The 17,083-nt window shown below is 51.9% G+C and overlaps 8 protein-coding genes across 11 annotated transcripts; 3 read left to right on the top strand and 5 right to left on the bottom strand.

Annotated features, from left to right (window-relative positions):
* Positions 1–489: 489 nt before the first annotated feature.
* Positions 490–4,015, bottom strand: LOC9661445 (pentatricopeptide repeat-containing protein At3g09040, mitochondrial). Its single transcript, XM_024687773.1, has 3 exons — positions 3,922–4,015; positions 3,779–3,868; positions 490–3,725 (listed from the first exon to the last, which is right to left on the bottom strand). Exon 3 carries the CDS (start codon positions 3,288–3,290, stop codon positions 708–710), a length of 2,583 nt encoding a protein of 860 aa, XP_024543541.1. The 5' UTR covers positions 3,291–3,725; positions 3,779–3,868; positions 3,922–4,015; the 3' UTR covers positions 490–707.
* On the bottom strand, positions 3,306–5,577 carry LOC9661444 (kinesin-like protein KIN-4C). The gene is made up of 8 exons (XM_024687695.1): positions 5,281–5,577; positions 5,075–5,223; positions 4,842–4,943; positions 4,594–4,760; positions 4,429–4,544; positions 4,065–4,133; positions 3,922–4,005; positions 3,306–3,725 (listed from the first exon to the last, which is right to left on the bottom strand). Exons 1-8 carry the CDS (start codon positions 5,575–5,577, stop codon positions 3,306–3,308), a joined length of 1,404 nt encoding a protein of 467 aa, XP_024543463.1.
* Positions 5,578–6,503: 926 nt separating this feature from the next.
* LOC112350816 (pentatricopeptide repeat-containing protein At2g13600-like) lies at positions 6,504–9,419 on the top strand. The gene has a single exon (XM_024687694.1). The coding sequence runs from the start codon at positions 6,504–6,506 to the stop codon at positions 9,417–9,419; it is 2,916 nt and encodes a 971-aa protein (XP_024543462.1).
* A 336-nt stretch (positions 9,420–9,755) lies between these two features.
* Positions 9,756–11,335, bottom strand: LOC9661443 (polygalacturonase ADPG2). Its single transcript, XM_024687692.1, has 5 exons — positions 11,177–11,335; positions 10,950–11,111; positions 10,720–10,788; positions 10,166–10,534; positions 9,756–9,952 (listed from the first exon to the last, which is right to left on the bottom strand). The coding sequence occupies exons 1-5, from the start codon at positions 11,333–11,335 to the stop codon at positions 9,782–9,784; spliced, it is 930 nt and encodes a 309-aa protein (XP_024543460.1). The 3' UTR covers positions 9,756–9,781.
* Positions 11,336–11,548: 213 nt separating this feature from the next.
* On the top strand, positions 11,549–12,343 carry LOC112350747 (polyadenylate-binding protein-interacting protein 2-like). Its single transcript, XM_024687529.1, has 2 exons — positions 11,549–11,880; positions 11,939–12,343. The coding sequence occupies exons 1-2, from the start codon at positions 11,589–11,591 to the stop codon at positions 12,121–12,123; spliced, it is 477 nt and encodes a 158-aa protein (XP_024543297.1). The 5' UTR covers positions 11,549–11,588; the 3' UTR covers positions 12,124–12,343.
* LOC112350746 lies at positions 12,282–13,422 on the bottom strand. Its single transcript, XM_024687524.1, has 2 exons — positions 13,311–13,422; positions 12,282–13,232 (listed from the first exon to the last, which is right to left on the bottom strand). The coding sequence occupies exons 1-2, from the start codon at positions 13,372–13,374 to the stop codon at positions 12,337–12,339; spliced, it is 960 nt and encodes a 319-aa protein (XP_024543292.1). The 5' UTR covers positions 13,375–13,422; the 3' UTR covers positions 12,282–12,336.
* A 208-nt stretch (positions 13,423–13,630) lies between these two features.
* On the bottom strand, positions 13,631–15,526 carry LOC9661889. Of its 4 annotated transcripts, none has more exons than XM_024687526.1 (7): positions 15,418–15,526; positions 15,241–15,352; positions 15,083–15,180; positions 14,955–15,024; positions 14,750–14,901; positions 14,536–14,686; positions 14,224–14,486 (listed from the first exon to the last, which is right to left on the bottom strand). In XM_024687526.1, exons 1-6 carry the CDS (start codon positions 15,478–15,480, stop codon positions 14,609–14,611), a joined length of 573 nt encoding a protein of 190 aa, XP_024543294.1. In that variant the 5' UTR covers positions 15,481–15,526; the 3' UTR covers positions 14,224–14,486; positions 14,536–14,608. The 4 variants fall into 4 exon arrangements, with proteins under 4 accessions (XP_024543293.1, XP_024543294.1, XP_024543295.1 ...); XM_024687527.1 differs by having other exon boundaries at positions 14,224–14,475; XM_024687528.1 differs by having other exon boundaries at positions 14,224–14,458.
* Positions 15,527–15,593: 67 nt separating this feature from the next.
* Positions 15,594–17,080, top strand: LOC9661722 (leucine-rich repeat receptor-like protein kinase PEPR2). The gene has a single exon (XM_002982680.2). The coding sequence runs from the start codon at positions 15,749–15,751 to the stop codon at positions 16,982–16,984; it is 1,236 nt and encodes a 411-aa protein (XP_002982726.2). The 5' UTR covers positions 15,594–15,748; the 3' UTR covers positions 16,985–17,080.
* The last annotated feature ends 3 nt before the right edge of the window (positions 17,081–17,083 follow it).

The following is a 17,083-nucleotide window of genomic DNA, read 5'->3' as shown; positions in this document are numbered from 1 at the left end:
CCATGATTCTAGAAGGAAGCTCAGATTACACATCGGACAAGAGCACGTAAGGCGGTGCCTGAGGCTGAATGATAAACAGGCAGTCGGTTTGAACACGCCCCATAAGAAGGAAATTCTAGACCAAAGACACCTTGAACACCTAATTGCTCAGCACTTGCAACTGAGGCAAAGGCTCCTGATATTCAGCAAGGATGCAATTTTTCAATGACCATGTTGTGGCAAATCTTCATTCTGTAGCATGTCACTTATGATATTGACAACGAGCGTCCCTTGCTATTCTGCCTTTGCCAACAAATCCGGTCTTCGATCTGATAATCAACAACTTTTCATGGATGATTATTTTCAAAACAAACAGGGCGTCGCCCTGAAGAACTCTTTTCGGCTGATTCGTAAAAGCAAGGCTGAACAAGTATCATGTACCAAGCTATCAACCGTAATATTTTCAAAATGGACTTCTCAATCTACTAGATGATCTACTATGTCCCAGTGTTCATCCTTGAAATCCTGGATTCCAGGTTGCTTCAAAGCAGCTGGAGGAAGAGGTTCTTCCTTTCCATGGCTGCCTTTTATTCCTCTATGCGAAGTCTGGAACCCAGTGGCCATCTTTTCCCTGAATATTCGATTGTAACTTGGTCAGACACCTTGCCTTGTGAGAGATTTACGTGATTTACACAGATCTGAAATTCCTAGACGTCACGATGGTTTCTCTAGGCAGCAGCAGCATACACATCGGACAAGAGCACGTAAGCCGGTGCTTGCGTTGGATCAAGCTTCATGATAAACTCGGCTGTCGACTCGGCTCGTTCGACCTCCTGGTAGCGCTTGCACGCGGCCAAGAGCGACACCAGGTTGATTCCTTGGGGTTGAAACGGCATTGCCTTGAGCAGTTCCTCGGCCTCAAGAAGCCGCCCTTTCCTCGCCAAAAGATCGATCAAGCAAGTGAAGTGCTCGGCTCCCGGCTTAACCATGAACTCGTTCATAAGAAGAAAATGCTCCGCGGCCGCAGCTTCCTCCTGCTGATGGCAGCCATGGCAAAAGCCAGCCAGGATGGAGACGAAGGTCACCTTGTCTGGAGCAACGCCCTCGACAACTAAAGCCTGGAACAGTTCCACTGCCTCCCCGACACGCCCGTGCCGAGTATAAGCTCCGATCATTGCATTCCACAAGACGGTGTCGCCGCTACTACGAATTTCCTCAAACACCTGTCTTGCTCTCCCTGGACTGCCGCACTTGCCGTATAAGTTGACGAGGCAAGTCCCCAGAACCAAATTCGTGTGAAGATCGAGCGCATCACCACTCTCGACAATCCGAGCATGGATCATCTGGCCGCGAGCTAGAGCTGCCGTGCTAGCACAAGCCTCGAGAGCGCTGGAAAAGGTGATGACATCGGGTGCTACTCCCTCCAAGTCCATGAGGGAAATCAGGTCCAGAGCCTGCTCCTCGTGCCCGCTGCTCCTGGCGAGTCCACACACCATCGTGTTCCACGAAGTCAAGTTCTTCTGGTTCTCCATCTTTTCTAGCTGCGTCCTTGCGTCTTTCAAGCTCCCGCAGCTGACGTACATGTTTATAAGGCAGTTTCCCACTGCAGTGTCCCTTTCAAGCCCGCTCTCGCTAACCTGTTCGTGAAGTCTCCTCCCTTGCGACAGAACGAAGCTGCTGCCCGAGTTAGCACAGGCATCCAATGCCACCACAAACGCTACCTTGTTCGGCTTGATCCCGTTGAGTTGCATCTCCTTAAAGAGCTTCAGACCTTGAGTTTCTTCCTTGTTACGTGCATAAGCTCCCGCCATTCCTGTCCAAGTGAGCACGTCCTTGTACGTTTTCATGTCGAAGAGTTTTCTGGCTTGCTCCAAACTCCCACATTTCCCGTACATGCTGATTCTCGCGTTCCCAATCTCGTGGTCCGTCTCGTATCCTGCGTCAACAACACAACCATGGACAGTTTTAGCTTGAGAAGCATCTCCAGTGTTGCTGCATGCATCGAGAGCGCTGAGAAAGGTTACCTTGTTGGGCTTAATGCCTTCGAGCTGCATGCGTCGGAACAAGCCCAGAGCTCGACCAAATTTGTGGTTTTGAACGTACGCAGCAAACATTGACGTGCAGCCTAGCTCGTCCTTTGCGTAAGATTCATAAGCCTCCCTTGCTGCTTCCACGTCCCCACACCTTCCATGCATTGCAACTATAGCCGATCTCAAAACCGAATCGCTGGTGGTGACTCCGCAACAGTCTCGAATCAGCGAACAGATAACTGCAGCTGGCCTAGAATCACCTATGCACCCGCAAGCGTGAGCGACAGAGATGAATGTGACTAGACTTGGTAGACTGCCGTCAAGCAGCATGCACCGAAAGAAAAAGAGAGCTTGCCTAGGCTGGGAGTTATGAGCAAGAGCTGAGATGATCGAGTTGTAGGAGACAGCGTCTGGAGCTTCTATAATGCAGAACATCTCGTGCAGCTCGTTGAGCATTCCACACTTCCCATACATGCTCAGGAGAGTGTTCTGCAAAGTCAAGTCAGTGTCCAAACCAGATTGTCTCAAGAGCTCGTGACAGAGCTTACCTCGCCGCAAGTCTCTAGCACAAGCGCATGCGTTTATGACGCTCACAAAGCTGATCTTGTCGAGCTTGACGCCTTCCAAGCTCATCTTTTGGAACAGCCTCAGAGCTTCCACACTATACCCGTTTCGAGCATACGCTCCCATCAAAGCCGTGCAAGAGACAAGGTCTCCAGCGGCTTCCATGGCGTCAAAAACCTCCCGAGCATCGTCCACACTACCACATTCTCCATACGCATGGATGAGGCTGCGAAGTATCCTCTCCTCGCCCCCAAAACCAGCCACTGCCGCCAGCCTTTCCAGTTCTCGAGCCTGTTTGATGTCCCTGCAAGCCGTCAACACGCTCGAGATTGTCACCGCATTGAATGTCACTCCCTCGTTTTGCATTCTACACAGGAGCTCAAATGCCCGATGGTAATGGCCATTCCGGGCAAATGCTGCAATCAAGATGGTCCAAGAGAAAACGTTTGGCTCTTGAATGTGGCTGAACGTTTCAAGCGCGAGATCGAAGTTACCGTGCTTACCATACATCTGGACCAGGAGATTCCCCAGGAAACGGCTTCCACCATGGCCGCTGGAACGAATGCTAGCATGGATGCTTCTACCTTCATCTAACCCGTGACAACTTCTCAGCCGAGACGCATACCAATCCTTTGAGCCTGTGGTTGGACTTGAAATGCGAAGATGATCTTCGAGATCTGCAGTGACCAGTAGTCCACTTGGAGCATGACAGAACATCAAAGTTATAATCACCTAGTGAAGCTTAGCTAGTATATCATCAACGACGCTCATCTTGGCTCTCTGGGCCAGCGAGATTTTCTCTCTTCTCGGAGCGCTCGTCTTCACAAGCTTCACCGGCTCGTCATTCTTGGTCACTTCTACGAGCGGGGTTCGTTTCAAGCTTGCAAAACCTCGCGTTGCTGGGGGACGAACCACCACAACGAAAGCGCCAGTGTCGTTCTTGAACGATACCACACGGATTTGATCTTCCAGATCTTGGCCGACAGGTCCCTCACACAAAATGAAAGTAAAACCCCGCTTCACACGAGGAACTCTTGGAGTGACCTGGGCTCGTAGCTCCGAAAGTTTGGCTCTCTTTCCAATACTGATGATGGCAATAAGCTCTCCGTTTGATTCCCACTTCACGATCACTTCCACCACTTCTTGACCAGCCTACAATACCAAAAATCACCTTCAAAGTTGGCAGAGATACAAAGACGACTTACACTCTGCTGATTCTCTGGCACGTGGAATGCTTTGCTTTCCTTGACGTCTTGTAGCTCTTGCTCTAGAAAGCTTAACTTCTTCTCCAGAATCTAAACACAAATTAGTTTGTCAAGAGTTACACCACTATGAGGAAAAAGCTTACATTTTCTCGCTTTGCTGCCTCGTCCAGCTCCATTGCCTGAAAGTCCAGCTCCTTTGCTTGGAGGTCAACCTTTCGCTCAAGAGCCTAAGTTTGCAGCAACGCCACACTCGGTCAGCAGCCAAAGAAACCAAAAAAGACATTACCTGATTTGCTCCTTTTAACAGCTCTACTTCTTGTCGCATTTTTTGGATCTCAGCAACTACACGATTAACCTGTCACAGTAAAAACGTCAGGAGTGGATAGAAGATGTAATATACAACATGAGAAGACATACCACCGGCTTGTTCTGGATGTTGCGTGCACGATTGGCATACTTCAACGTGTTCAGAGTTTCCTCCGCATTTGAAGCGGCCGGACTAATGCAAGCTAAACATCGAGTAAGGAGAACGAAAAAGTGAGGTTCCACTCACTCACCTATCATGGTAGTGTGGGTGTTCCCACCCAGTGAATCCTGCATCCAAAAACAATCGATCACCACAACGTCACGTCATGCTTCTCAAATCTTACCTGTAGGAGGCGTGTAAGTTTGCTATCCCTGTACGGGACATGGCCTCGTTTCTTGTCAGCTCCTAAAGCACTGATCACGTTGCCAAGCGCCAAAAGGCCACGGTTTATATGCACACCTGCATCACATCAAACTTGATTTGTGTTATGCGAAGAAAGAACGTTTACCTTCACTGAAACGATCCCCGTCAGCTCTTGTTTTCTTTACTCGCTCGGAGCCGGCAAGATCGACCAGGTGGAACTTCGCACGGAGAATATCGACTGTAGCTCGTGACGCATCACCACTCAGTTTGGGACGCTGCTCGACGTTTAAGGTGAAAATCGCATGGGATCGGCTGCGCATGCACAGCGTGAGGTGTTATGAGAAACATTCTACGGTCATTTGCACCAACGAGACCTTGAATGCAAGTTCATGCTTGTGCTGCCTGTCGCTCGACACCGCGAGCCTTTGTCCAAGCAAGCAGTCATTTCCTGCGAGCTTTTCACGTCCACTTCGGTGACGCCAGTGAGAAAAACACCTGCACTCCCAGTCCCTCGAATCTTTATATGAGACTCAGAAGAGCTTGAAGAGAGGAGGTCTCTCACGTTCTCCTTGAAAATCTGTTCTTTGAAAAACTGAAGAATGTCGGAAAGAGAAAACAGCAATCACCTCACCTCGATAAAAGAAACCCGGACTTGAAAGTCCGCCTTGTGCTTCAAAGCGTCGATCTTCTGGAAGAGCGTGTCCATGACTCGAGGGATAACGCCCTCCTTGCTGCCGTATCCTGTCCCCATTGTATATGTCTTTCCAGATCCAGTCTAGAGAAAAACACAAAGAAAAACGAGCTCACAAAAGAAGAAGAAAGGAGCACTCACCTGACCATAGGCAAAGACGGTGGCGTTGTAACCTTGGAACAATCCCTCCACGAGCGGTAGAACGCATTGATCGAAGATAAACGGCGGCGCAGTTCCACCGCCTCCATAGACTCGATCAAACGTGAAACGATGCTCCCCAGCAAGGACCTGATCAAACAAAGAAAGACATCGATCGAAACTTCCTAAAGAAGATTTTACCTGCGGCTCTCCAGGAACAACAGACACGCAATCGTTTCCTTGCGATCGCTCCTCTCCGATCAAGGGCCGGATGTGCACAAGCACAGTCACAGCCTGCATTTGCGCCCAGGACTCTTTTCCCCGAGGCAAAGATTTTCAACCCGGCCGCGACCCCGTCATGGCATTCTTTGGCGGGACCAGTAGTAAAGCAAATAAAGCAACTCTTTGCAACATAGCTGTTCACCCTAAACACAGGTCTAATGCTGCTACTACAATATTACTGTCAGAAGTGGGAATGTGGTAAAAGAAGCATTACTGAAGAAGATGCCTGAAAATGTTTCGGCACTCAAACGAAGTTGTTGAGCTGTGGGTGAAGGAGAAAGGAACGTTGTCCAGGAGTGCAGGAACCATTGTTCATCGCTTGCCATATTGTTCACAGGTGCTTGAGGCATGGAAACGATATTTTTGCTCGACTGGATCACAATCTCCAGCAGAGTTTTGTGTTATATTGACAGGATCCACGGTTAAACTTGCTTTTTCAGGTTCATCCAGGGACCCAGTGAAACGCTTGGTCGATATGTCTCTGAATTCCACTTCAGGGATGAGGAAGTTAGAGGATGAAAGTCAGAAGTGTGCAGAGATGATGTTTAGCTATGTTGGAAACAACAAACTGCGAAATTGCATAGTGAAGGCAGTGGCGGTAATGAAGAGTGAATGCTCTCACGAAGGAGAGCTTTGCATTTTCTATTGTAGCTAAGGAGCCAGATCGGCATTCGTAAAACAAAAAGGACAGACAATGCATGGGCTTACTCCCGTCGTTTCATTTTCAGCCTCCAGAGCGAAGACTTGAAGGAGAAACGAATTTGTCTTGGCAATCGTTCATCTACTTGTTCCCAGAGGTTGCAAAAGAGCAGTTCGCTACTACCATTGTGGCCTATTCTTGTCGCGGAAAAATTGAACAAACGCTATAGTGCACATTCTTGCTGGATTTTGCTTTGGTTATAATAAAGGAAGTGGTCTTCCAAGAACCCTAAAAGAAAAAATGAATGCGTGGATCCCCGGTTGCGCGGCGCTTCTGGATCGCGGGCTGCCTGAAGCGTCGATTGCCAGAGCACAGCAGCACCGGTAATGTGAATAGCCTAGGCATCGCATTGGCGGCGCTGGAAGCGGCTGGCGATTCCAGAGACGTGGATTTGGGGAGTAAGATCCACGCCGATGCGAGCCAGTGTGAGGCATGGAGCAGCAGCATTTACTTCTCCGGCATTCTCGTCAAGATGTATGTTCGGTGTGGAAGCCTGGCTGCTGCGCGCGATGCCTTCCACAGCATGAGACTGGCACACGGTTCTGCCAATGTGGTGGTCGCCTGGAATGTTTTGATGCTGGGCTACGTGGAGAATGGGGAAGAAGAGAAAGCTCTCCAGCTCTTCGATTTCATGCGATCACAAGGTGCTACTCCAGATGCGAGGACGTTGCTGGCAGCGGTCAAGGCCATCACTTTGCGAGCAGCGAAGGAAACTCGAGATAGTCTAGGCATCAAACTCCGGGGATTGGACGATGCCATGGCTCTCCACTCTAGCGCCAAAGGAACTTGTGAGTTGGATGTTTTCGTGGCGAGCTCACTCATGGATTTGTATGGCAGGTGTGGAAGCATGGCGGACGCTCGCAGGGTGTTCGACCGGATGAAGAACCACGACTTGGTGTCGTGGACAGCTTTGATCCTGGGCCATATCGACAATGGAGACGGCGAGCTTGCTCTGGAGCTTTTCTCGTGCATGCAAACCCAAGGCTCGTGTGTTCCGGACGCTCGAGCGTTCGTGGCAGCGCTCCAGGCTTGTGGCAGCATTGCTGGGGAAGAGGAAGGCACTGTCAGCTTTCTGGACTCTCTCAACGATAGGAAGCTCGTAAAATGGAAGTCCTTGCAGCTGGGAATGGCCATCCACTCGCAGACGGCAAGCCAGGGACTAGACACCGATCCTTACGTGACAAGCAGCTTGATCGACATGTACTCAAAGTGTGGAAGTGTCACCGAGGCCAGGAAGGTCTTTGACAGAATGAGTTGCCCGACTGTGGTGTCTTGGAACGTCATGATATTGGGATACGTAGAAGATGGCCAGGAAGAGGTTGCCTTGGAGGTCTTTGAGGCCATGCAACACAGGGGATATACACCAGATGCAAGAACTTTTGTTGCTGCTTTCAAGGCATGCTCGAGCTTAGCAGCTACTGAAAAGGGAGCGCTAGTCGATGGCAGGATGGTCAAGTCAGGGTGCTTGCAGAGAGCCAGTTCAGTCCACAGGAAAGCTGCAAGCTGCGGCTGTGATCGGGAGCCTTTCGTGGCGAACTCTCTGCTGGATACTTATTGCAAGTGTGGGAGCGTCGAGGACGCGGTGAGGGTGTTCGAGAAGATGAAACGCCGGGATGCTATCTCGTGGACAGTGCTCCTTCTGGGATATGTCGAGAGCCGGAAAGCGGAGGCGGCTCTAGACCTCCTGGCTGAATCGGAGAACCATATTACGCCAGATCCTCCAATGTTTGTTGCGGCTCTGAAAGCCTGCTCGAGCCTGGCAGCCGGATCCAAACTTTCCAAGCTGGAAGTTCTCGAGAGAGGCATGGCTATTCATACTCGGGCTCGAAGATTTGGCTGTGACGGTGACACATTTGTTGCAAACGCTCTGGTGGATCTGTATGCAAAGTGTGGAAGCATTCTGGACAGCCGTATGGTCTTCGACAGCATGCCAAGACACAGTATGGTGTCGTGGAACTCTCTAGTTCAAGCTTATGCCGAAAACGGGGAGGAAAAACTGGCCTTGGAGGTGTTTGCTGCCGCTGGAACACCAGACCATGTAACATACACGGCAGCTCTCAAAGCCTGCGCGAGCCTTTCATCCGGAGAAGAAGCGACGCAGATTGAGGACGGGACGAGTGTGAAGCTGAGGTCGCTGGAGAAAGGGATGGAACTGCATTGCGGAGCTTCCAGGCGTGGATACGAGGTGGCAAACAGCGTTCTGGATATGTACGCAAAGTGTGGGAGCCTTGTGGACGCTCGCAGGGTGTTTGACACAATGCTGTGCTCCAGCATCGTGTCTTGGAACTCGCTGCTACTGGGCTACGCTGGCAACGGGGAGAGCGAGGTGGCTCTCGGACTGTTTGCACACTTGCAGCATCATCACCGGGAGGTGTGTGACGCACGGACTTATGCCGCTGCTCTCAAGGCGTGCAGTGCTTGCAGCGCGGCCACCTTAGCCAAGTCCATCCATGCCGTGCTGTGCAGAGATGGTCTGCTTGACATCGGTGACGCGGTGCTCGTCTCTTGCATGGTGGACGCCTATGCAAAGTCCGGGCTTGCGTTGGACGCGCAGCAAGTTTTCGACAGCACGCAGCAGTCGTTCTGTGTCATCACTTGGAACGCACTCATGACAGGCTACTGTGCTCGAGGAGAGAGCGATCGAGTTCTTGGTGCTCTCCAGAGTATGAAAGACGAAGGCTTGAAACCCGACGCTATCACTCTCGTCTCCATCCTCTCGGCGTGCAGCCACACGGGACTGGTTGAGATGGCCAAGTCACACTTCGAGGCGCTGGTACGCGGTGCCGGCGGTGAAAGCACAGTGGGGCCCGTTGCTGAGCACTACCACTGCATGATCGACACGCTGGGACGAGCCAACCGTCTGGAGGAGGCAATGGTGCTGGTGGACAGCATGCCTTTCACCGCCAGTGGAGTGACATGGTCGACGCTGCTGGCCGCCTGTTGCAAGTGGAACAATGTGGCGGTGGGAAAGGCCGTGTTTGATCGCTTCGTGGAGTCGGACATTGGCTCCAGGGACTCGGCTGGTTACATGCTCATGGTCAAGCTCTATGGCAGCTCAGGCTTGTGGAAGGAGCAATCATTCGTTTTGCAAACCATGGCAGCCAAGTTTGGTATTTTCTCTTCGGGCATTTCGAACGATGACCGTCGATGCGGGTCATAAGATTCACGGGGCAAGACCCGATCCTTTCACGTTTCATATAATGAGCACAAGAGTTTTAATGAGCTCCACCAAGATTGATCATACTCAAACAAGCAAGCAGGGAGGAGGTGTGGCATTGTAGGCCCTTCCATAGACGTGACTACACTCGGCAGTGCAGGGCGAGCCATCTCTCGTTTGAATCAGCCGGATATTGCTCATGACGATCTCTGTGCAAGGATGGTTACAGTTGAGCTTGACCCCCACCGGGGTGGCAGAGCTCCCACTGATGTTTTCATACACCACGTCTCGCACCTCCACGCCGCTTCCATGATCCTCTCCCTGCGACCAAACGAAGAAGATAAAAAAAATTTCGGCGAGACTTTCTAAAGTCGAGTACTCACGCATCCCTGTGGAGATGATTCCATGTCGCAGTAGAACTGGTCAATGATTATAGGGTTCTTGACGTTGTCCATCTGCACATTTCGAAAGCTAATGCCTGTAGCGAGGCCAGCGCCACCCTGCATGGAGGCTACGTAAATGTCCACGTAATTGAGCTATGCTATACACTTGCCGGCCATGTCTTAATCCGGAGGCCATTGGTTGTATTGGCGAGGAGGGCCCCGTCCAGTGAGATGTTGGACACAAATGCCGCACTCTTGTAATTTCCCAAGCTTCCGATGCTTCAATCACATCACAATTGAAATCTTGCGCAAAATCATCGATCGAAATTGTACCTGATTCCATGTCCGGCTCCACACGTAATGTCACGCATGGAGACGTGAGATGTGTTGGCTCCAATGGAGATGCAATCGTCCCCTGGATATAATTCGTAGCATCAAGCAAAGCAAACAAAGTGAGAAAGGGAAAGAAAGAAAGAAAGATAAGCTTGCTGGCATGCCTGTGTCTATGGTGATGGTGCCAAGGTTGACGAACTTGGAGCCCTGGACGTGAACTCCATCGGTGTTAGGGCTCTTTCTTGCGGCAGACACGATCAAATTGGTGGCGGTCACGTTGCTGCTGTGAAATATACTGAAATGGATCTGTTGGCTGTTGACAAGGGTCAAGCCGTCGACAAGGACCCTCTCCGAGTCGTGAAGGACGAGCGACTGTTTGTACACACGTACATAGCACCCAAGTTATAAATTGGATCATGGAAGAGAGGTTATTATACGGTACCGTAGGAGCTCTGTGACAGGGCTGGCGCGCGTGGCCACATTTAAATTTTCCGCGAGTTCGCCGTGCAAATGCGATCGATCAAGTTGCAAGAACTTGTCAAGATGGTGAGTGATGAATGGAAAGTAGAAGTTGTGATGTAACTTACTTGGGTCGAGTCGAATTTGCATGATTTGGGCCACCATTGTTTTCCTCTCCCGTCCAAAACGCCCCCGCCCTGGATCGTCAGTCCCGAAACTTTCCGAATCACAATCCAATCGCGAGTTGTCTCATCGCTCGTGAGAAATCTAGTGCTTGCGACCAAGTTTCCAGCCACCTATAGATATATAACTCGAGCAAAGTTGGAATTGCTAGCGACTGAGATCGACAAGGATTTACTTGGAGGGTGATGAGTGATTTGCAAGGACCTCTGAGCTGCACCGGCGAGATCACAAAAGTTCGGCCGCCGGGGACAAGAACCATGGACGCATAGCTGCTGGATCCATACCGCCTGCTCGCTCCACCACCGCTACAAGCAGCATTCCATGCATCTAGCAGAGCCTGTCAGTTGCAAAACTCCCAAAAATATAAGTTCGTGGCGCGTCACATTCTATGAAAGAGAGAACCTTTGTGTCGTCTGTTCGTCCATCTCCACGGGCTCCATAGCTCACGACGCTAGACACAATCGTCTCTACAGTGGTGCAGTGAGCGTGGTGGATTGACAGTACTAGCACGATCATGAGGGCGACGCGATGGTGGTGATGGCGGAGACGAGCTTCTTCCATGCTCTCCAGAGTGCTCGAGCAAGAACAAGCATGGAACAAGCAAGCAAGCAAAGCATTTTGTTTCTTGATCCGTGCATTAGCAAGCTTTGCATTTGCGTAGCTCTACGCGAGGCCGCAGGATTCGAGCCCTTGCACTCCCACAATCGACGGCGGACAATGGCACACGTGTGCAGTTTGTATTTGCTAGCCGTCGAGCTTATCGTCTTTGGGTTTCTTCTGTCCCGAGGTAGGGCTTGTCAGATTGCTCGTAGCCATGGCTGTCAAGGCGCCTTGCGTTTCTTCTTCGCTCAACCCCGACGCTCCCCACTTCGTCCCCTCCTTCTTCGAGAGCGTCGAGGATTTCTCGTCCGAGTGGTGGAATCTGGTGAAGAGCACGCCCGCCTTCCGCGATTACTGGATCCGCGAGAAGTGGGAGAGCGTTGTCTCGGAAGCGTCCGCCACGCTCGACGACTACGCCGAGGAAGACGAGGAGGATGTGTCATTCGAGGACGTGGATCTTGAGGATGTGAGGGCGCTCGACGAGGCGGACACCCTCAAAGAACAAGGTAACGAGATTTCTTCCTTGTCGCTGGTTTTGATCGATTTCATGCGATGGGTTTGTAGATGTGAATCTGTGCCCCGCGCCCCGGGCCGTCAAGGTGATAGATCTGGTTTCACCCCCACCGGCGGCCGCCAAGATCTACGCTCCTCGAGACCCCCGCAACAAGCTTGTCAAGGTTCCTCCCAAGCTGGCGGCGGCGCAGATGAGGAAGGGCTCGCTGTCGACCCGGATCCAGCAGCCCCGGTAGGCGAAGAACGATCGATCCATAGAAAAACCATGATCTCTCATCTCTCTTTTTGTTGGTGTTCTTTCCTTTCGTTCCTCTTTCTCATCGTTTGCTTCGTCGTGCTTGACTTATAGCGAGCTCGACGAGTTCTTGTAAATTTACCTCTCAGCACCCAACTCTACCGAGGTGGAAAAAGTTGTAAAAAAAATGGTATGGAAAACAGTAAAGATCTCTCTAGTAATGGTGATCGAGTAGCGAGAGTGTCTCGAGATGGATTGGCCAGTTCCCTCCCAGGAGCTGCCTGCTATTCTCCATGGCCACCCGGAAGTCGAGAGCCGAGATCCGGTGATTGCTCGATCTTCTCCTTCCCGTTTGGATACAAGCCTTGATCAATCGCTTCAAGTGGATGTCCAGCGCATGGTTGACGAGATTGGCGCACTCGTGCTCCACCTCGAGCCCCGCTGCAAATCGCGTCATTCGCGTTTGCATGCTGCTGGCGTCGGGCAATTCACTCGCCTCCATGATCATCATCTCGGCGCTGCTCACCACCGACACAGGCGAGGATGATCTTTGCGACGCGCCACCCACGCTCTGGCGACAAAGAGGCACGCCAAGTGGTGCTTGCACTTCTTCCTCTTCTTCGTCATTATCTTCGCCATCCTCGTCCAGTTCTTCCTTCTCGTCCTCCATAACTTTAAGCACTGCCATGCCGGAGCTTTGCTTGAACCGCTTGGCAGCAGGCAATGCGTGGTAGTCCGATTTGTTCTTGCGCGGATCATCGCTTGCTGGTCTGAGTGACCCTCCGCGGGGTGGCGGCTGTCCACACCTTGCGTTGGAAAGGACTGCTCGGACGATTTGGTTGTGGAGCACGATGCTGTCCTTGCTGCCCAGCGTCTGGAGCAGCCTCTTGTCGAGCTCGGCTTTGCTCAATCGGTGGCTTAGAAAGCTGCTAAAGATGTTGCAGTACTCTTTCTCCTTGCTGGGACCCAAGATCTTGGAAAGCTTGGATTTCAAGTCGATTAAGTTGATGCGCCAGTGCTGGATGGGCAGCTCCACGCGCTTGGCCCCGCGTAGCGCAACTCGAGCAAATCCTCCATTGCTACTTCCAGGACCAAGAGCTTGATCACCCTCTACAATGCACCCAAGCGTATGATCAATTCGAGCTTCCATAGAGCGACTAGAACTACAAAAAAAAGCTCTAGAGTTACCTTGCAAGGGATGATTAGCCATAACCCCATGATCCGGGAAGGAAGAGCAATCGACCTCGATCATCTCCAGCAGCTCAGCTCAGCAGCTCCGCCCACCTCGATCCTCGCTCAGAATTGGCCGTGGAGTGGGATCATCATCTGCATTGCCGAAATTTCGTCCTGGACGCTCCAACTCCCGCTGCTCCAATTCAAACCCTCGAACGCCAAGCAGCTACGCACGCTGCCGCATTTGTGCCATGGCTTTACCATGAGAGTGGTGAGAAATCCCGGATCATTCGTAGCTCCGCGTCCGCCATAGCCAACCCCATTGGCACAACGAATGGAATAATGCGGGGGAATATCCCTTCCACCGTAGGTAGCGTATATTCCCCTCCCCGCTACTAGAGGAGGCTCCAGTATGTGGAACACTCGCCCAGCATGAACTGGCTAATGGACACCCTCTTGGGCTTGAGCTCCCGAGCGATTCCAATGTTGACGCGACTCACATCCAGCAAATCTGGATCCTTGAGCTGCCGAGCAATCGCAAAATACTTCCCGAATTGCTCCAGTGACTCGTCGCGATTCCCTTGTCTCTTGTAGAGCGAGCCGAGCAAACAGTGTCCCACGGCCTGCAAGTAAGACACGAAAAAAAAGGATTTCTAGCCAAATCTCTCATGGATTGCTTGCACGAATGGAATACCAGAGTGACGGGATCTAGAAATGCCGCTGCTTGCAAGTAAGCCTTGAGATGGTGCACAGCTGCAGATATATTGCCAGCGGCTTCATAAGTTTCCGACATAGCTGCGTGAGCTTTGCACTCTCCTGCCTGAGAGAGCGAGAAGAAAAATCTCAAAGACAATCTTAAAGCATGGCTGTGCGTACCTTGTTCCTGATCTTCCTTGAGAAATCGATGTACTCGTTGTGGTATTTCACAGCGTTTTGCGTCTCCCTGAGCATCCCATATACGAGTCCAATGTTGTACTTGGCTTCACCTCCCTGAACAGGATTACTACATGCCACAGCAGCTCGCACGCACTGTGATCACGACGAAAAATTCACACATCTCCAAAGTTTTTCTATAGTTTTTCCTGGCTTGCCTTTTCAAAGTAGCAAATGCTCTGTCTGCAGTTGCCTTCTTGTCGGCACTCCTCGGCGCAATGCCAGTAGACCTGCAAGCTTTTCCATGCTGTTTTCTTCCTGGATTTAAGACGAGCTAAGCTACCAAGGTGGAGAAAGAAAGCGTCACCTCGAGGAGCTCAGTTGCAGCCATGACGACGAGCTGGCCGTGGTTTATGAAGCTTGCGAGGCCCAAGCAATCCTCAAAGCAGCTGATGGCGTCGCCACTGTTTCGCACCTTCCAGTAGATCTTGCCAAGGTTGTATTTTGCCTAAACATTGCTGTAGAACATGTGAACAATCCGGATGATCAATCAGGTGGTTGCCACAGGAGGAGAAGCTTACCTGTGCTACGTGAAAGGTGTTCCGTGTGCTCGTCACATTGCTGGCCGCGGCGAGAGCTCGCACGAAGTAGGCCACCGCAGTGGAGAAGTAGCACGTCTTGTCGAACAGAGCTCCAACACCGGACAATGCCATGAACAGCTTCTCATTGTTCCCTGCGTAGAGATTTTTCTAGCTCATACTTTGGCGATGTGATTTCATGACTTACCTGTTCTTGCAGCTCGCTCTGCTGCTACAAGATGGCCGCACAAAACGCTCTGGACTTCCTTCTTCTTAAACTGCAACAAGATAAGCACGAGCGTCTTGAGAAAAATGGTGGTGCTCGATCGATTCTACCGTTCTCTGAGCTTCGGCGATGGGGAACCTGATGCCAGCTTCCTCGTCCTCTTTGTTGGTCGGCTCGGGCTCCAAGGTGGTGGTGAGCTCGAAAAACTCTTGAATTAAAATCGTGTTAGAACTCAAGAGAAAGATCTATCGATCACCACTTTGCTTACCAACAAAAGCCTTTGGCATTCCATCGACGAGCATCTTCTGGCCCAGCTCTTGCGCCGGCGTCAAGGACACATTGGTGAGCCCGATTCCCGCATTGGCAGTGCTCTCCGTGAGCTGGGACGATTCGGATTGGAAAAGAAATGGTAGCCTGGTAGCTGCGAAGCTGAGAAAAAGCTCACCTTTTCAAAGAGGATCCTCTTGAGCCTGAGGATCTCGTTGTGCACGGCGTCCTTGTTTCCCATCTCTTGCTCGTAAGTTAGGGTTTAAGAGCATCCGTGCCTCTTGCTGCCTCACGAATATTCCCATCTTCAATGGGCTCATATGATATCCGTTGGGACGCCATGGAGCCGTTAAATCTCTTCCCTGTCCTGTCGCTGGGAGAGATTGTAAATAGCATCCAGACAAGCGCAAGCTTACGCGCCTATCTCGCCCCAGCCTAGTTTGTAGCAACGCTGTCGCCCAGAGAAAGAGAAGATAGCATAGAAGAAGAATCCAATCGCGACTGTAGAGATGGTGAGAGAGGTTTCGATTCTTCGCTTGGGATTGGGAGCTTTGATGCTCGCTTCGATCCATTACATGGTGATGGCGCAGCAGCTCCATCCGGATGAGCGCGATGCATTGCTCGACATTAAGAAGCAGCTGAAGGATCTGCCGGGCTCCTCCTTCCTGTCCACCTGGGATTTCGAACGCGAGCCTTGCAGCGGCTTCTCCGGGATCGTTTGCACTATCATCGGCGCCAGCAGCCACGTCGTGATGCTCAACCTGGGCGACGGCTACGCCGGATCGCCAGGCCTCACTGGCACGCTCAGCCCGCGCATTGGAGAGCTCCGCCTGCTCCAGCAACTCACGCTCACGGCGGGCAGCGTACGAGGAGAGCTCCCATCCAGCATTGGCGAGAATCTGGGCAGCAGCCTCCAGTTCCTGGGAATCAGCCACAACCAGCTCTCCGGATGCATTCCCGCCAGCTTTGCCAGCCTCACACGATTGCTGGTGCTGGACCTCAGCTCCAATTCTCTCGCCTGCGCCATTCCACACGAGATTGCTCTGCTGCCCAGTCTCGTCGCGCTGGAGCTCTCCCACAACAAGCTCTCGGGGCCAATCCCCGATCGATTCACCTCCGCCTCCATGACCCATCTCGATCTAGGCTGGAACGAGCTCTCGGGTGAGATGCCCCGCTCGCTCCCTGCTTCGCTCACCTATCTCTCCCTCAAGAACAACCGGCTATCGGGCTCCATGGCTCCATCGCTGGCGTCGCTCCGCGCATTGACCACGCTTGACTTGAGCTCCAACGAGTTGACCGGGGCCATTCCATCGTTGCTGTGGAGCAGCAATCCAAATCTCGTGTCTGTGCAGCTCCAGCGCAATCACTTGTCGGGGCCTGTGGCGATCGAATCTCCCGCGAGGATGAGCCGCGTGGATTTGAGCTACAACAATCTCTCGGGCGCCATTCCACCGATGCTAGCCTTCTCGGAGAACGTCTTCCTCAACAACAATCACTTCACGGGCTCCGTCCCAAAGGAATTCGCGGATGGCCTCCTCTCAGCAAATCTTCGCAATCTCTATCTCCAGCACAACTTCCTGACGGGCTTCGATCTATCGCCGCCTGATGCCGCGCTGCCCGCCGCCGCGCTCCTCTGCCTCCAATACAATTGCCTCACGCCGCCATCGCAATCGGCATGCCCTCTCAATGCTGGCAAGCTCTCCTCCAGGCCGCCACACCAGTGTCTATCATCCTACACTCCATGACCGATTAGATCATCTCTAGAGATCGAGCGAGGATCATCTTCTCTCTCTCGCTAGCATTGTACCATGGTTAAAGAAGTAAAGTATGGTTAAAGTGAATTT

The sequence above is a fragment of the Selaginella moellendorffii genome, unplaced genomic scaffold, assembly GCF_000143415.4.
Source record: "Selaginella moellendorffii unplaced genomic scaffold, v1.0 SELMOscaffold_54, whole genome shotgun sequence".
NCBI lineage: Eukaryota > Viridiplantae > Streptophyta > Lycopodiopsida > Selaginellales > Selaginellaceae > Selaginella > Selaginella moellendorffii.
Note: the sequence above shows the minus strand (reverse complement) of the source record. Positions and strands in the feature narration are given on the sequence as shown.

What these genes read in the sequence shown, in the direction of transcription:
- LOC112350816 (XM_024687694.1), top strand. Translation starts at nt 6,504, where the DNA reads ATGCGTGGATCCCCGGTTGCGCGGCGCTTCTGGATCGCGGGCTGCCTG.
- LOC9661444 (XM_024687695.1), bottom strand. Translation starts at nt 5,577, where the DNA reads ATGCAGGCTGTGACTGTGCTTGTGCACATCCGGCCCTTGATCGGAGAG. An exon ending in TCGAGCGACAGGCAGCACAA is followed by an intron (nt 4,761 to 4,841) that starts GCATGAACTTGC and finishes GTGCATGCGCAG; the next exon opens with CCGATCCCATGCGATTTTCA. An exon ending in AACTTACACGCCTCCTACAG is followed by an intron (nt 4,134 to 4,428) that starts GTAAGATTTGAG and finishes TTACTGTGACAG; the next exon opens with GTTAATCGTGTAGTTGCTGA.
- LOC112350747 (XM_024687529.1), top strand. Translation starts at nt 11,589, where the DNA reads ATGGCTGTCAAGGCGCCTTGCGTTTCTTCTTCGCTCAACCCCGACGCT. An exon ending in GGACACCCTCAAAGAACAAG is followed by an intron (nt 11,881 to 11,938) that starts GTAACGAGATTT and finishes ATGGGTTTGTAG; the next exon opens with ATGTGAATCTGTGCCCCGCG.
- LOC9661889 (XM_024687525.1), bottom strand. Translation starts at nt 14,559, where the DNA reads ATGGCTGCAACTGAGCTCCTCGAG. An exon ending in CTGCAACTGAGCTCCTCGAG is followed by an intron (nt 14,459 to 14,535) that starts GTGACGCTTTCT and finishes AAAAGCTTGCAG; the next exon opens with GTCTACTGGCATTGCGCCGA. An exon ending in CAAGGAAGATCAGGAACAAG is followed by an intron (nt 14,116 to 14,171) that starts GTACGCACAGCC and finishes TCGCTCTCTCAG; the next exon opens with GCAGGAGAGTGCAAAGCTCA.
- LOC9661722 (XM_002982680.2), top strand. Translation starts at nt 15,749, where the DNA reads ATGGTGAGAGAGGTTTCGATTCTTCGCTTGGGATTGGGAGCTTTGATG.
- LOC9661443 (XM_024687692.1), bottom strand. Translation starts at nt 11,335, where the DNA reads ATGGAAGAAGCTCGTCTCCGCCATCACCACCATCGCGTCGCCCTCATG. An exon ending in AATCACTCATCACCCTCCAA is followed by an intron (nt 10,789 to 10,949) that starts GTAAATCCTTGT and finishes CTGACGATCCAG; the next exon opens with GGCGGGGGCGTTTTGGACGG. An exon ending in GCAAATTCGACTCGACCCAA is followed by an intron (nt 10,535 to 10,719) that starts GTAAGTTACATC and finishes TCCAATTTATAA; the next exon opens with CTTGGGTGCTATGTACGTGT.
- LOC9661445 (XM_024687773.1), bottom strand. Translation starts at nt 3,290, where the DNA reads ATGTTCTGTCATGCTCCAAGTGGACTACTGGTCACTGCAGATCTCGAA.
- LOC112350746 (XM_024687524.1), bottom strand. Translation starts at nt 13,374, where the DNA reads ATGATCGAGGTCGATTGCTCTTCCTTCCCGGATCATGGGGTTATGGCT. An exon ending in GGCTAATCATCCCTTGCAAG is followed by an intron (nt 13,233 to 13,310) that starts GTAACTCTAGAG and finishes GGTGCATTGTAG; the next exon opens with AGGGTGATCAAGCTCTTGGT.